Source organism: Grammomys surdaster, unplaced genomic scaffold (assembly GCF_004785775.1).
Source record: "Grammomys surdaster isolate TR1022 unplaced genomic scaffold, NIH_TR_1.0 125889, whole genome shotgun sequence".
Lineage (NCBI taxonomy): Eukaryota > Metazoa > Chordata > Mammalia > Rodentia > Muridae > Grammomys > Grammomys surdaster.
Genome location: NW_021620714.1, coordinates 311,561 through 329,181, shown reverse-complemented (window position 1 = coordinate 329,181; position 17,621 = coordinate 311,561). Strand labels below are relative to the sequence as shown.

General features: G+C 35.8%; 2 protein-coding genes across 7 annotated transcripts in view; one reads left to right on the top strand and one right to left on the bottom strand.

Annotated features, from left to right (window-relative positions):
• Eaf2 (ELL associated factor 2) overlaps window positions 1-17,621 on the bottom strand; it is an 89,242-nt gene that overhangs the window by 36,446 nt on the left and 35,175 nt on the right. Inside the window, exon 1 of one of the 5 annotated variants that reach the window (XM_028752312.1) lies at window positions 1,849-2,033. The exons of 1 other annotated variant lie outside the window; for it this stretch is intronic. Coding sequence is in view for 1 of the 4 variants with exons in the window: in XM_028752310.1 (XP_028608143.1) it covers window positions 1,402-1,507 (106 nt within the window). In the remaining 3 variants the exon portion in view is untranslated. Of the gene's footprint in view, window positions 1-890; window positions 966-1,401; window positions 1,614-1,848; window positions 2,034-17,621 lie in introns of those variants that run through there. 3 more of the 5 variants (XM_028752310.1, XM_028752314.1, XM_028752311.1) reach the window with 3 other exon arrangements.
• Window positions 1,742-17,621, top strand: part of Iqcb1 (IQ motif containing B1) — a 45,374-nt gene continuing 29,494 nt past the window's right edge. For both annotated transcript variants that reach the window (XM_028752308.1, XM_028752309.1), the window contains exons 1-7: window positions 1,742-1,839; window positions 2,309-2,378; window positions 4,518-4,629; window positions 4,843-5,005; window positions 7,091-7,220; window positions 12,234-12,327; window positions 15,719-15,818. In XM_028752308.1, the coding sequence (XP_028608141.1) occupies window positions 4,530-4,629; window positions 4,843-5,005; window positions 7,091-7,220; window positions 12,234-12,327; window positions 15,719-15,818 (587 nt within the window). In that variant the 5' untranslated portion in view covers window positions 1,742-1,839; window positions 2,309-2,378; window positions 4,518-4,529. The remainder of the gene's footprint in view (window positions 1,840-2,308; window positions 2,379-4,517; window positions 4,630-4,842; window positions 5,006-7,090; window positions 7,221-12,233; window positions 12,328-15,718; window positions 15,819-17,621) is intronic.

Here is a 17,621-nt window from a genome sequence, read left to right as displayed (position 1 = left end):
GCCCACACATATACATAAAAAAGTAAGTATATCTATCTCTATATAACTTTGTTTTGTAATCTTAAACCTTGTGGCTTGAAAAACAAAATATCACTGCATACCTGAGAAGGAAGAGGAAAAGGACATGGTACTTGGGAAAAGGGCGTTAAGAGATCAGATAAGAACAGTATCTTGCTTTTGGAGAGAGAGAACAGGCTGCACAACACTCACTGTTCCATTATGGGGAACCCTGGCTGGTAATCCAGAGCAAAATAAACAAGGGACACACCATTGAAGTTCGGTTGGTAACCTTCTCCCATTTATTCCATCAAAACATGCTATAAATAAAATCTTTCTATAAAGCTTAAGTATACCAATGGAAGGTTAAAACCATTGGTTCTTCCTACATTTACTCTGAGTTATTATAACTAGATTGTCTACAACTTAAACTTTGAAGACTGAGCTTTAAATGGGTGTTTTTCAGAATATAAACTTTATAAGGAAAGGGATAGAATGGTGGGGGAACGTAGAACAATGAGACAATAAAGAGCTGGGCTGGAGAAAAGATGTGAAAAAGATCTACTTTACAGTTTGTCACACACACACACACACACACACAAGAGGTCACGACTCAGTGATATTTCCCTTACGCTCTAGAATTCTGCAGCCTATTATGCAAAAAAGAAGTTTTACATACAAAATTAAGTTATATTTTTCATACAGGCATCTCATTTAATTACTAAAACGCTCATTAATTACAAAAGGCTCATTATAACCTCTTTTCCGACAATATTAAAAATAACTTACTAAAATAGATCCCAGAGAACAACAACAACAAAAAAGAAAACCAAGGGGTAGAAATCATTAGGAGGCAAAATTTTAAAGTAAAGAAAGTAGAAAAAAATACCCACCTTTCAATTTTTGATAATCAGTAATTACTTAGCTTGACCATGAAATCTGAAATCTAAAAGATTGAGACAGCTGACAATTTCTCCCCACGAACAAAGTGGGAGTCCTCATTAGCCAGAGTGAGGACCAGTGAAAATGGGGAAGAAATGTCCTTGTGGCCTCTAAACATCACTTTTGCCCTGCATTCAGTCCTTTGTTCCATCTATCTGTCGCCTTTCCAAACTCTGCATCATCCACTTGTCACACTAGTCTCCACAGCCACCTCTGCAGATCCTCCCACAAAACTTCCTCTCCTGACTGTCAGTCTCTCTTAAATCCAGGGTTCTACACCTGCGGGACGCCAGGTGCCTGCACAGAAGCTGACAGCTGGGGAGTGGATCACTCTGTCATCCGGTCTCCCAGGGAGCAAAGAGCCACGGGGACAGAGTTACAGAATCCCGAGGAGGAGTCTGTCTCCATACCACCCTCCCATGCCAGGAGGAACCCGGGGTATCCCGGACAGTCTGCACTCACAGCGCACGGTGTGGAAAGCACAGCGCGGCTGTTTCTCGAAACTTTCGCCTAATTTGAGAATCCGCTCGCGACGGTCCAGGTATGTGAGTCCCGCTGGTCCATTCATCCTCTTCCTCTGCCTCCCACTTGGCCTTCACGGTCCGCCGTCGCAGCCTTCTGGAGCAGCTGCACTGGCCGCGAGCCTGAGCTCGGAGCGGGGGCGGGCCCCGTTCATCTCCAAACGCGTGCGGCCGCCCCTTAGAGCGCCCCGAGTCTTGATTGGCTGTCTGAAGACAGTTGCCCCGCCCCTCGCCTCGGGCCCCGCCCCGCCCCTAGCCCCCATCCCCGCCCCTAGCCCCCTTCCCGCGTCGCGACGCACACAGCTCGGCGAAGGCAGCCACGCTGAGGTACGCTGTGCGGGTCGGGCCCTGAGGTGGACGAACGCGGGGATGAGATGAGGTAACAGACCTGAGATGGCGGCTGGGATGGATGAAGGCTCTAGGGGGCGGGGAAGCTAGGACGCCAGAAACCTAGGGAAGAACTGGCTGGCGGGGCCTGGTAACGGGAGCGTGGGCCTCCTCTGCGCCCGGCCCGCAGGTTTGCTGTGGAAACGGACGCCTGAAGAGAGGTGGCGGCTGGGCCCAGGCCTGTGGCCTCCTGAGGCCTAGCTGCTCCGAGGCGGTTCTGGAACCCCAGCCGCGCCCCCTCAGGTGATGTGACCAGGCTGGAAGCCTCTGGAAGCTGCGCAGTTACCTTTGAGGGCTTCCCCCCACCTCTTCTTTCTAATTTTTTTTTTTTTAACCTTTAAATACACAGGCTTTCCCGCCCGGTTAGGACCTGAGGAGGGGGCGTTTCCGGAGGAGACCGAGAAGCATAGGATTAGGGGTAACTGACTGCTGTACGTTTCTGGCATTTGTTTCTGTCTTAGTGATTCCTGGAAGCAGTGAAGGGCACAGCCTTGGGACTCTTGATTCCTCAGAGATCAGTCTAGCAACAGGGTAAGAGCATTAATTGATTGATAATTGTCTCCCTCCCCCCTTCTTGACACCTCACAGAATTGTTATGAAGTAGGAGAAAGGATTGTATTGCAGGAGAATTCAGAGAAAGTAAACAGTGAGTTGCCCTCTCAGGTGACTTTTCTGGTTAACTATGTGATCAGACTATGCTTTTTTGATTCCTTAAATAGATTTGTCAATTTGTTTTTCCAGGTGGGTGGGTGATTAATTTTTGCCTTCTACCCTTTAAAGATACAAGGAGACTGTTCTATGTGATATTTATGCACGAAGGTTCTGAAGCCAGAATCTCTGGGCTTGCATATCAGCTTCATACTCCTGATGTGATTTTGTGCAAGCAAATCCAACAAATATGTTTATAATTGGGGAAATAATAGCTATTTTAAAAATAATGCCCGTTCCTTAGAAATGTTGAGATGGTTAAATGAGTTAATTTATGCAAGCAAGTAAAACAATACACAGAGCTCTCTAAATAATTACTTTGGGTTCAGCAATGCTTTCATATTTTTAGACTTATCATTGGTGAATGCCTTCTAAATTTTGAAGTCTAGGGACAAGGAATGGCTATTATGTTCACAGGTGAAAACACTGGTTTAGAGAAACCCAGGTGGTTGACTTTGTGGCCATCTGATATCAAGAGGGATTTGTTCAGTGGCACAACTGAGTGGATATATACTTTCACATTGATTTTTATTACCATATTGTATAAAATAATTTGCATCCTAAATGGCCACCAGTGAAGGGGATGTTTAAATGTATTCTGATGCATTCTTACAAAGAGCAAATAGAATAATGTAGACACTGGAGAGAGTAAGATAACATGCATTCTCTAGGAAAGTTTTACATCTTCTACATGCTAGGAATTTTATTAGGCTTTCTTTAAAATAGTTTCAGTGAATTTGTCTAGAAATGATTTATATTTTACTCAAGAAGAGGGTCTCACTGTATTTCTGGTTGTCTTGAAACCCACTATGTATGTATGTCTTGAACTCACAGAGACCCACCTGCCTCTGTTTCCCAAGTGCTGCGATTTAAAGGGATGTGCCACTATGTCCAGCTCAGTTTTATTTTTCTTAACTGCACATTTGAGATGATTATGGTAACTATTTCATAATCCCATTGTAAGGATAAAATAGTGCATTAAAACCCACTTAGCACAGTTCTTACCTCATAATAAATGTTATCTTTATTAATTAAAGAGAAGATATGTAAAGCAAGGTCAGTAAAATGAAAAGATAATCTAGGATACATCCACAGATACCAGGCACAGTCTTCCAAGATCCACTCCCAGTAGAATTACAGGATACACATAATTTCTTAAGGAAAACAGTTTTGACCATACCTGTGAAGTATTTTCTACTAGAGATGCTTATTAGACACTCAGTGATCAGAATTTTTACTGGTTTGTGTTGAAAGATTGGTTCCTTATGCCAGTACTAAGAGGTAGTGGAACCATCAAGAGGTGAGGCCTAGTGGGAAGTAATTACATCATTGGGGTCACCCACAAAAGAATTGATGCAGTTTTTGTAAGAGTTTAGATAGTCCTTAAGAGAAGACTGTTATAAAAAGGCCTGCCCCTCCTTAGTCTCTCTCAGGTATTGTGTGTTGTATCTCTTCTATTCATGCTATCCATACCATCTACAATATGGGAAAGCCAAGATGGCTTTCACCAGAAGCCAGTGCCCTGACATAAGGTCCTTGAACTTCCAGAACTGTGAGCCAAATAAACCTCTTTGTAAAATGCCTCTGGTATCTTATTAAATATTGAAAATCAGACAATGCATATATCAGAATTCTCAGAATCTAAAAGAAAACAGATGTTTACTTACCACAACCATTATATTTATAACAGTTTTGGCATAGTGATCCAAGCTTATAAGAGAACAATAAAAATCCTTTTGAAATTTACATTCTAGATACTAGCCAACAGCCAGCCTTGTAAAATGACCTTTGAAGAAAAGGCTGTACTTCAGCCTGCCATATCAACTCTTTGTACAGTCTGTTTCTCCTGTATGAAGTCTATCCTAGAATTGTTGCCTAGAGAGAGTAAATGTGAAGCTGGTACAATTTCTGATTCTTAATACATTTGATTTTTTTTTTAATTATTACTATGTTTAAGCATAGGTGGTAGAAAAAATGAAGCCATCAGGTACAGACCCAAGGATCTTGTCTTTAGCTGCTGAAGTTGCGAAAAGTCCTGAACAAAATGTCCCTGTTATATTATTGAAGTTAAAAGGTAAGAAGATACTTTTATAGTTAGAAAAGACATTAAGTAAATACTAGTTTTGTCATGACACAGTGTTAGTATTCTAATTTGTTTGGAGAAATCGTAACACTGTAGAATAACATTTTCTTTTTTGTTACATTTTAATGATAACAACATATAAATACAAGTATCTTTTAGATGAGTTGAGCAAAAATAAGTGTATCTTATTTTCTCTTCCCTTAGAAATAATAAACAACACCCCTTTGGGAAGCTCAGAGTTAAAGAAAGTCAAACAAGATATATATTGTTATGACCTCATTCAGTATTGTCTATTGGTCCTCAGTCAAGACTCTTCTCGAATCCAAGGTGGTTGGTCTACAATTTCCCAGCTTACACAGATACTAAGGTAAAATGAAGCAAATAGGTTAGCTTGTTCTAATTTTCAATAATACTTTTTTTTATTTATCATTCTATTAAGAATTGGAATCTCCTATATGTTTTGGTTGTACTTTTCTTTAACACTGTATGCTGTCATTTGTAATTTCAGTTGCAATTGATTATCCTAAGATTTTACACATGATCATGTCATTTGTTTGCCACTTGAGTCCCAGTTAGCTAATGTATTCTTTTTTGACTCAGAAATATTTGAAAAAATGAGTAAATTAAAGCTCTGTACTTGGAAAGCTTACAGTAGAGATTAAGTAGCAGTGATACATGATATAAACACAGTGAATAGGTGACAGAATGAAAGCATATAGCAAAGAACTATAGAAGATCAAGTGTAGAAACTTCATTTCATCTGTAATGATGTAGCTATTTAAACTGTATATTCATTAGGGAGCCCAAGTCATGTACATGAAATTTAGAAGCAGCATTTACTTTTCTACTGCTATGTTAAAAATAGAAAGATCAAAATGATCAAGAAGATGGTAAAAGATAAAGTGTTCTCAGTACCTGAGTTACTCTTCTTTCCACTTGCATTTGATTTTATAAAATTTTTTATTTTACATTATTTGTATATGTTGGTGTCTGTATGTGGGTATGTGTACTTGAGTACAGGTACCCATAGAGACCAGAAGAGCACATGGATTCTGGATTTGAGCTCTCGTATTTTGTAAGAGTAGCAAGTGCTCTTAACTACTGAGCCATTTCTTCAGCCCCACCCCATTTGATTTTAAATGAACTATCCTCACAGGAGATATTTTTCATACTTACACTATTCTGTCTTAGATCCTAACTTTCTAAACTGCTTAATTCTACTTTGTTATTACATAAAGGCTTAATTCAAGGTATGCAGTTACAAAAACAGGTTAACAAATTTATTATGCACTACTCTTTTATACTTAATTTTCAAGATTATTTCAGTATTGATTAAACATAAGTTTAAGAACTAAAGAGAAAATAAAAACTTGATAGCAAGCATTAGCCAATGAGGTTTTTAACATGCTTAGTTTGTAATTGTCATTGTTTATCAGCGTGTACACATTTTGTTGAAAAGATTTAGACAATAGTGCTTACTTATCATATTAATAATATCTACTTTTGGGTTGAAGTCTCTTTGGTATAAGACTACTATGTAAGTACTTTTATTATTGATATTTGTGAATATGTTCAACTCATATCTAGGAATTAGCTTTAATGTATAGTTTTAAGAAGATAGTATTTCTATACAGTGCTTTTTCTTCTTTACTGTGTATTATAAAATATCCCTACTACAAGTAGGTTGATGCTTTTACTGTTTTTCCTTCTAATATAAGGAATAGACAGGCAGATATTTGTGGGTCTTTAGAAAGAGGAATTGGTTAGAAACTAGAGTGTTTGATTTTCTTATCTTTGTTCCTTAATGATTAACCTCACCCTAGATATTTTTAGCTATTAGATTCTAAAATACATCAGTTAACAGAAATTAACATGAATTAAACAATCAAGATATTCTTTGCCTTTAGGGTGATAGTAGCCAATTCCCTGAAAACTTCTCTCATTTTTCTTGTTTGTTAACCAAGTGTTTTTCATGTTCTTTCATTCTCTTTCCTTCTCTCTCTCCCCTTCGTCCTCTCTCCTTCCCTCCCTCACTCTATCCCTTCCCTCTCTCTCTTTGTTTTTGTATTTTTGAGACAGGGTCTCAACTGTGTAAACTTGACTGATCTGGAACTGATTATATAAGCCAGGCTGGCCTTGAACTCACAGAGATCTTCCTGTATTTGCTTTCTAGGGTGTGGTATTAAAGGCATACACCATCATCTAGGCATATCTTTCATTTCTTAAAGAGCCAGCATATTTGTTTTTAGGATATGTGAACCCTGGAACTAAATGCAAGCAAAGTCCATTTCACAGTGTAGTATCTTAGAAAGCTGAAAATTTCTAGCATCTTTTTAATTGACTTGTCAACAAAAGAATGACACTTAAGATTCTCATTAAGGCACAATGCCTATGGAAGTTTGAATATTCAAGTGATACTTATTATTAACACAAAGTTGTACTCATATTTCAGCCATTGCTGTGTGGGCTTAGAGCCAGGAGAAGATGGAGAAGAATTTTACAAGGAATTACTTCCATCAGCTGCCGAAAATTTTCTTATCCTGGGGAGACGATTGCAAACATGTTTCATCAATGCAACTAAGGTATATGTTTAGTATTATAAAGCCAAATAATTTTCATTCTTTTTTTTTTAATTTTCCTGAAACAGAGTTTCACTGTATAGCCCAGGCTAGCTTCATATTCAGACTTTTCAGGTCTCAAGAGTCTCAGTCCTTTTGCCTCAGCCTCCTCAGCATTGGAATTACATGGATGTATACCATATCTAGCCTTTCCTAAGTTGTCCCCTGTCATTTTTCAAATATGCTATGTCTGGCTGAACGTACAAGTAGAGTAGTAAATTTAAGCATCTTTAACTAAAAATTCCAACCAAAAACTTAATCTCTACATTAGAAAATTTGCAAATGTTAGCTAAAAAATACTGTATGATTTTTGAGGAGTTTGTCTTACCACTTAATTTGAGGAAACATGCATATATATTTATATCCATGGCATCACTTCTTTCCACACTGTTATAGCTGTTTCAAACTTTTAATTTCTGACACCTCAGGCTAGTTAGACCATAGCTTTTTTTTTTTAATTGACACATAAAGTTGTACATACTTTAAGGGAACTATATAATATTTTGATACCTTTATATTTTATGTAATATTTGTATACAGAGAAAGAGAGAGAAGGGAAGGGGAGGAGGGAAGAGGAGATCATGGAGAAAGTAATTCTTTTATTTTTTTTTGGAAAAAGTAATTCTTTGCTTTATCAAGTACCTATTTCAGATCTTCAGATTGAGGAGCTGTTGGGCAAAATCCAGGCCTTGTGTATGGAAATCAGTATTCTAGTATCCAAGAATGTTCTGCATCTAGTCTACCTTCTGTAAAGAAATGCCACATCAGTACATCAGACTTTGAAAATATAATCTGACCACACCTTAGAACAGCAGCAAATACCGTACTATTTTTTGAATTTGTAGTAAGGCCTTTTCATCACAAGAGAAGCAAATTTTTGAAGACCTTGTGTTCTGCCACTCTTAAGTGTCCAAGCCTGTTTGATCTGTTTTCATATTTCATTTTTGTTGACATAGTTCACTATGTTTGTACTGTATGCTGTATAAGCAAAGAATCATGCCTAATGAGGAATCATTAAGAATTTACTTAGCACTGTTGCCTATTACGGTAGCCATGTCCTTTATCTGTTGGATGGTATTGGTAGCTTCTGCTTCCATTCTTGGGGACGACAACATCAATCACATAACTAACTTAAGTCTCCCATCTGTGGTGCCCATTCTTCCTCTGACAGCTTGACTTGACCTTAAGTGATTAGTTTCAAGATTGTCTCATTGTGCTCACAGTCAGGCTTTGAGTGGATTTGTGCTCAGTCCTCAGTCCTAACTATGAGGGTAGGAATAGGACCAGAAGTTGAGAATTTCTTCATTTTCAATTGTTTTTCAGTTAGTTGCATTAAACTAGCCTAGAATGGCACAGCAGAGAACTCAGATTCCAATTTGAATATCAAAGACTTCTTGTCTTCATTTATTGTGAACTACCATGCAGGTGGTTGGAATCAAACCCAGGCCCCCTTAAAGAGCAGCCAGTGATCTTAACCACTAATCCATCGCTCCACCTCCTTGATTCCACTTTTATTATATGTGGTAGTTAAATAACATTTATATGCAGTAATTACATTGTTGGACTTACATTTATTTAAAAGGAGTGAGTAATATCAAAACATCTGTACTCCTATGTTTATTGCAGCATTATTTACAATAGTTGAAAATAGTAATAACCTAAATGTCAGCAGTCAGTGCATAAATAATGAAATAAAAAGGACAGATTTCTGTCATTTGCAACACCATGGAAGGAAGTGAAGGTTAGTAAGTGAAGTAGGCCAAGCCAGAAAGTCACATACTATATGGATTCAATGACATATAGAATCTAAAACAAGCTAATCTCATAGAAGTTGAGACTAGAAAACTGGTTACCAGTTTTCTGACATTCATATAAACTCAATACTGTTGAGAAAGCTTCAAGCTCATATAGTTTATAGCAACTTGACCATTAAGAGAATTATAGACTGGAAATGGCTCATCGTCTTAGGACTTGGGAAGTTGATTCAGTAGGACTGCTCAGTCCCAGGCCAGCCTGGACTACTGAGCGAATTACCTGAAAATCAGCACAAGACAGATATATTTACATATATGCCATAATCATAAATTTAATGTGCATAGGAAAGAATGAACATGCCAGTTGATATAGACTTTTCCCCCATTTTTTCCTTCCCTGTGTTTTTTTCCTAGGATAGAGCTTCACTATACAGCCCAAATAATGTTAAACTCACAATCTTCCTGCCTCAGTCTTCTGCCTGCTATAATATAGATGTCCATCATTACACCTTGCTAAAAGAAGGCATTTTGTGAGTGAAGTATTTCTTGACTATGAGTCAGGAATAAATGCCTTTGATCCTAGTATTCTGTAGGCAGAGACAGGCGGATTTCTGGGAGTTTGAGGCCAGTCTGGTCCATTTAGAATTCCAGGTCAGCCAGGATTAGGTAGTTAAACCCTGTCTCAAAAATCAAAACAAATAAACATGGTAGCTCACAACCTCCTATAATTGACACTCTCTTCTGGCCTCCTCAGGCAATGCTTAGATGTGATGCACATAATATACATGCATGGAAAAACACTCATACATATTAAAAACAAAACAAATGGAATTAAATGAGAAATTTACCAATATGGACAGTATGCTAGTTCAAATATAAGAAATACTGTTGGCAAAGGATTTAACTCAGAGATCATGTGTTCTAAATCTGGAATTTTGGGGGCCATTAGCCTACTTAGAAGCTTTTGAGAAAATTTTTAAGAATTTGATAGTTTGTGAGTAGTATACCACTCCTGAGCATATAGTCAGAAGATGGTCTAACATATAACAAGGACATATGCTCCACTATGTTCATAGCAGCTTTATTTATAGTAGCCAGAAGCTGGAAAGAACCCAGATGTCCTTCAACAGAGGAATGGATACAAAAAATGTGGTACATTTACACAATGGAATATTACTCAGCTATTGTTTTTAAACAGTGAATTCGAGAAATTCTTAGGTAAATGGATGGAACTAGAAAATATCATCCTGAGTGAGATAACCCAATCACAAAAGAACACACATGGTATTCACTCACTGATTATTGGATTTTAGCCCAGAAGCTTGAAATACCCAAGATTCAACTCACAAACCACATAAAGCTCATGAAGAATGAAGACCAAGTGGGGGTGCTTCGGTCCTTCTTAGAAGGAGTAACAAAATACTCAAGGGAACAAATATGGAGACAAAATGTAGGACAGAAACTGAAGGAGGGGCCGTCTGGAGACCATTCAACCTGGGTATCCATCCCATGTGCAGTCACCAAAGGTAGACACTGATGTGGAAGTCAGGAAGTGCATGCTGACAGGAGCCTGATATAGCTGTCTCCTTAGAGGTCTGCAAGAGTCTGACATATTCAGAGGCAGATGCTCACAGCTAACCATTGAACTGATCATGGGGTTCCCAAAGGAGGAGTTAGAGTGAAGACTGAAGGAGTTGAAAGGGTTTGCGACCCCATGAGGAGAGCAACAATACCAACCATTCAGACCCCCCAGGGTCTAAACCACCAGCCTGGGAGCACTTAGGGAGGGACCCATGGCTCCAGCTGTATATGCAAGGGAGGATGGTCCTGTCAGGTATAGGTGGGAGAGGAGATCCTTGGTCCCATGAAGGCTGGAAGCCGTGTGTGGGGAAATTTGAGGATGGGGAAGTGGGAGTGGGAGGGTAGGTGGGGTCACATCCTCATAGAAGCAGGAGGAGGGGGGATGGGATAGGAGGTTCCTGGGTGGGAGGGGAAAATGGGGTAAGGGGATAGCATCTGAAATGTAAATAAAATATCCAATAAAAAGTAAATAGAAAAACAAAAAATAAATAAAAAGATGAGTTAGATCTAAAAAAAAAAGGTAGGATATATATTAGATGTTCTGGCCCAAGCTACATACTAGTTTTTAAAAATCCATATCAGAAGAGAAAAATACCTATTTAAGAACTTTGAAATGTTTTAATGGAAGATTTTGTTAACATGTGTCAGGGCCTATAAATTAATGATTGACATCATCTAACAGGCTTTTAAACTATAGTTTGGACATCTAAAAATACAGGGTCTTTCTTTGAGATTGACAACAAAAAATATGATGCCCCTTTTCATTGTATCTTTGGATGAAACTAGAAAAGCAGTTTACTAGACTAAGGAATCATAGTTTAATGTAACATTTTTTACGTTTGGTAGTTTTATAGGAAAAGAAAAGTTATTTAAGTTAATGTGTGTTTTGTTTATTTGCTTGCTTTATTTTTTAACTTGCTATCAATTTTATGGTACAGTAGAAACATTCAGGATCTGGATAGGTTTGTACAACTTTACATTAAAGTTATATAGTCAGTAAATGACAGACATAGTCAGTGGAATCTGTTTTGTCTCCTGTTGTGGCACTATTAACTACTTTTTTACAAGATTAGTTTCAGCAAAAACATTGTTTATTTACTTGGTATATATTGATGGAACATACGCTATACATCATAATTGTAGACAGTGAATTATAATGGGGAGTAAATCGCATGCTGTCTGCTCTCATAAAGTATTAGAGTATAAACTTAGAACTGAAATTATTAATTCCTTAAATGCTTACATTTTCATATTACCAAAGTTTTTAACCCTGGCTATATAAAGAAGTCTCACCTGACTCTAAAAATACAGGTGTCTGGACTTTAGTTTTGGAAATTGAGATTCTGTATATTTGGATATGTGCAGAGGGGTAGTTTAAAAGTTCCACAAGTCACTCTGATGCATTTCAAGCATTAAGTCCTGTAATTCTTAAGCTACTTACTTTGGGTAATTACTATGAATTTAGAAGAGTTCATAGACTAAAACTACAGGTTGCACAAATGAAGAATCAAAGCACAAAAGTTCAGATACTTTATAAAATAGCTATTGAATTCAGAAATCAAGTCTGCTTACTACTCTGGAGAGGTCTTTTCTTCAGAAAAGTAGATTAGAAAAGTAAATTGGTTTTATCTTTTGCATTAAGGGTGAAGAGCAAGATAAATTACTACATTTTTTCCAAATTGTGACTGATTCTCTCTTCTGGCTATTGGGAGGACATATTCAACTCATACAGAATGGTAAGAAAGAAATACTGCTTAATATAACTAATATCATGCAGCATTTGCTTTATAAATGCCTAATTAAAGGAACTATTCCTGAAATATAACTTTCTCCTATGTTTAGAAAATCTGAGAGATTTGATTGATTTAAATGTGAACTGTTTAGGAAAGTAATTTTTTTAAATTACAGTTAGTGTTACAAATTTAGCTTTAGATTTCTAGAGAAATCCCCATGTAGAGAGTAAATAGAGTTTTACTCAGAATCTGAAAGTAGAAGCTGTTATAAAATTTTACCAAACTTTAAAAGTTATTTCATTGGATATTGTTTTACATTGAAAATTATAAATATGTATTTATTGATTTTATGTTTTCATAAGACTAAAACCATACTCCTTTATGATAATCATGGCACAATTCTTACTCTTTTGAAAAATTTCACATTACATAAATGCTATACCGTGGGGGTTTTTCCAGGTATTAACACTTAAATCTTTAATTCTTCATCCTTTCAGAATCATTCATGCCTGTAAGGAGTCACATAATTCTTTAAGTATAAAAAGCACATTCCTAGGGATTGTAATCCATAGCATTTACCACTTTCTAAAGGCTACTACTTTGATATTACTAGTGTAACTAGTACTTTTGGTAGTTGTAGCCATTTAACTAAGTGAGTGACTAAATCTTTTTTATTTAAAGTATTATCTTTTTTCCTATAATATATATCAACCATTATTACAAATTCCTAATTTAAAGACTGTTTAACCAAACAATATAAAGTACTTAGATTTGATATAAAGGCATATAAAGGAAAAAGAGGATACTTGAATAATTTTTTAAAATGCCATATTCCATTTTGAGTAGAACTATAATAAAATGATAGTATGTCTAGGGTTAATATGAAACCAAAATGTAGTTATAAAAAATTTGTTAATTGTTTATAAAATTACTGAGTAAAAAGCCAAATGTATATATTGAAATATTTTTAATAATATTTTCCATATAAAATGTTTCACACCTATGAAGAAATTTGCTGACCTGTAGGCCTGGTATAGGAAGTGTATACAGATGAACTTGAAATATCTTAAATACAAAATGTAAAGGAAGCAATTAAACTTTATTAGTATGTAAAGGACTCAGAAGCCCACACAGAGAGGCTTGCTTCTACTAGGACTAGTGAACTGGCTCAACAGATAAGGAGAAGAATTTTTTATTTTAGTTTTAAAAGGCTTCTTCTAGCCAAATGAAGAAAAGTTGGGCTATAAGTTTAATACACCAGCTAAAAATTGTGCAGTAAGTCTTTAACACACCAAATGTTGTTGTTGAAGCCTGCCAAAGAATACATTATTTTAGAACAAAAATGAATCTAAATCTAGCTTTTATTCTACCATATACATCAATGAAATTTTTCTCTATATGAAAGGATTCCAGCTAATAAATGAAGAAGGCATGAAAAAGTAGCATCTATTTTGCAATCTCTCATGAATAAGCAGATGTAGGAATTAGTTACCTATGCCTGTCAACATCTTTAAAAAGAGACAGCTAAACACTCCCAATGCATTATCATATCACAGATAAAATTCTAAACCAAAATTTCAAACCTCCATCATTTCAATCCTCTAATGCCAACTACTAAGTTAGAGGAAAGCAAAGAAACAAATTACATTCCAGGAATACAGTGACAGAATTAAAACTGCAGTGGCTAGGGGAAACTTATATGGTTTTATTTTCTGAATAAATTACAAAGAAAATAAAAATGAAAGAATAATTCATTTTTTAAAATTTGAATGATAACCATGGTCCATGGGTATTACTAGAATCTTAATGAAACAAATTTAAAAATTCACAAAACACCTATAGGTTGGAATACTTATTTGGTTTCTTGATGTAATCAAGAGATAATTTTCATTAAGGGATATAGTGGTTATGCTTTTTTGTTTATCGGTCTTGATTTCAAGCTATGTTGCAATGTTTATGGATAAAATAATCTGATGACCTAGATTTGTTTCAACCTACAATGAAAGCGAATGAGAGCATAAATAAAACAAGTTTGGCCATGAATTGATGGTTAAAATTTATTGACTTGCTCATGGGGATTCATTACATTACCCTGTCTGTTTTTTAAGTATCATTAAATTTTCTATTACAAAACAATTAAACAAATTGATAGGTCCTTTTCCAACAGAGAAAAAGGAAAATTTATGAACTACATGCCATATGATTTTAGTCAATTTCTGGTTATTTCAGGAGTCATTAGTAGAATATGTCACAGGATTTTACTTTTTACTACTAAAGAAACAATGTAAAACAGAAGTTTGTTTTTTCCATCCTGTTATAAAATGATATGTAATCAATAATTGGGCTGTAAGTATAAATGAAGAACAGGTATTGATGTGGGAAAGAACAAATAGAAAGCTACAGTAGTGTTCCACTGGCCAGCCTATAACATATCTGACCTTATTTTTAATTAATCTTGTTGCTCAACTGATGTAAGGAACAGAAACTGACATTTATTAGGAACATAATCTTTTCTAGAACATTATGCCTTAGACTGTTAAGAGAGTTATTTATTTCCAATTTCACAGATGATGAAGTGAAGATTATGGGAGGTTGTCTTAGTTAGGGTTAGGTTACTATTGCTGTGGTGAAATACCATGACCAAAAACTACATGAGGAAGAAAGAGTTTATTTGGTTTATATTTCTATATCAGTGTTCATCATTGAAGGAAGGAAGGGCAGGAACCTGGAGTCAGAACCCAATGCAGAGGTCATGGAGGGGTGCTGCTTACTGGCTTGCTCCATTTGACTTAACTCAGCTTGCTTTTTTATAGAAGCCAGAACCACCAGCCCAGGAGTGACCTCACCCATGATGGACTAAGCCATCCCACATCAATCTAATTTTAAAAATGCCCTTAGAGCCCTATCCTATTGAGGCATTTTCTCAAATGAGAATCCCTCTTCTCTGACTAGTCTAGCTTGTGTCAACTTGACACAAAACTGGTTGGGACAGAGGTTAAGCAACTTATGTAGGCATTGAACACCAAGTTTTTGTAACTGGCTAATGGATCCTAAAAATTATAAACCTAGGAAAAATTTTTATTCATTGAAACAAGCTGTTGGAAAAAAAGATTCAGATTTAGGAGATGTTATCTTCCATTTAAGAGGTAATAATAATAAAAATTTAGCTTGGTATTTATAGATGACCCATTTGACTATAACTGACTTCATAAAAATGGAATGACTCTTACTATGGCCATTTAAAACTACCTGCATCTATAAAAATCTTCATTATAGGGCATTCAATGCCAGAAATTTAGCAGAAATGATCAAACTTTCATTTGATTTAAAAAACAAATTCTTACTTAGGTTATTGTAAAATCTTTAATATTTCTTTTTCTCTCTGTTCTTTTAGTACTGCAGAGTGATCATTTCTTACACTTACTGCAAACTGACAATGTTCAGATAGGAGCTACAGTCATGACTCTGCTACAGAATATACTGCAGATCAACAGGTGACTTAATTTACACAATTTTTAATTAGAAGCATTACTAATTTTATTACAGTTCGTCCAAATCTACTACATATGACTTATACATGAAATTTAAGTTCTCTTATGATTGACTTTTAGTAAAAGGTAATAGAAAATACTAGAAAATACTAGAAATTTGTTATCAAATTATATCTAAAAGCTATAGAAAATTTCAGGCTTAGGAAGAGAATTGGTGTGACACCTAAAGAAAAATATTAGGATCACAGTAAAAAATGTTTACTTACCTATTTAATAAGCAGCAAATTAAATATCATAGTATATGTTAAAAAATAATATAAAAGAAGTAATAGGTACTTCATGAGATCCAAACAGAAAGAATATACTTAGTGGAATTACTCATTATTTCACTTGAATATCAGTTTATTCATCAGCTACCATGGCTACAATTACTGTATTTCTCTTAGTGTTTACAATGTTTATTCAGATATAATCTTGTCCTCAATGAGTGACAGTTGAGTATTGAGACAAAAATATATTTATCATTATATTTTGGTATATTAATTTGCAATGTTAATGTTATCCACAAGTGTTAAGAATCATGTTCTAACCAAACTGAGTGTGAAGATGCATGCTGGAGAAGTTAAAACCCAAGATGAAACTTTGAAAACAAGTTGTCCAAGGAGGATGAGGAGAAAGCAGTATTTCTAGGCAGAGGTAACCACATAAGCAAAAGTCAGACAAGAAAGAAGCATTACGCTGAGGGTGAAAAGTAGAGAAGATTTATCCTGTTGGGATTTAAAGTTCAATATCAGTTATAGCCAGCACATTTTGAAGAGACTTACATTATGAAAAAATGATAAATGTTAAGAAAACATCATACCTTGTAGAAAAAAAAATTGAAGATTTAAGTAGGTGAATATGGTCCAATCACATTTCAGTATATTACTCTGGTTACTAATAGAGAGAAGATGAAAACAAAACTAGATAAAGAAGATAGTTGGAAGACTAGAGCTATTCTAGGGGTGGGACACTTGCCTTGGATGTTAAATGTCCTAAATTTGTTGCCCAATAGTGGGAAAAAAAATGAGGAAGAAACCATAGCAATTCAAGTAAAACAATAAAATCTTGGCAATGGTAATAAAGAATAATTATTTATTTATTTTTAATTACAATAACCAGACCTTTATTTCTACTTTGGATTAAAATAGAATTACGAGGATGAATTTACTGGACCATTAGGGGAAAAGAAAAAGACAAATTATGAAGGATCAATTCTCAATAAAGTGAATGTGACTCAGTGTATGAATGAAAGCCTGGAGTGGGGTCTGGGTGTGTAAGTAAGGTTAGAGTAATCAGCTTTCTGTCATTGTAACAAACTACTTGAGATAACTGATTTATAAAAAGAAAAGGTTTACTTTTGCTCATGATTTTTGGAGCCTCCAGTACATGACTATTTGCCTTCTGGTTTGAGCCTGTAGTAAGGCAGCGTATTACAGTGAGAACAGATAGCAGGGCAAAGCTACTGACTTTATAGCCATGAAGTAACAAAAAGAGAGAAAGGAACATGCCCCTAATGATCTCCAAGCCTCCCAGTAAAGTCCTACTCCTTAAATATTCAGACAGTTCCTTTGTTGAGACTGAGCTTTTCACACATGAGCCTTGGGAGTACATTCGAGATCCAAACTATACAAAAAGTTCCACAGCTGTCCTGAATTAGAACTGAGTTTTTAGGATGTGGTATAGCAGGAAAGTTTGAGTTCAAGAAATAATAAAAAAATAAATAAAATATGGAAACAAAAAAATAATAAAAATAAAGCTGAGAAT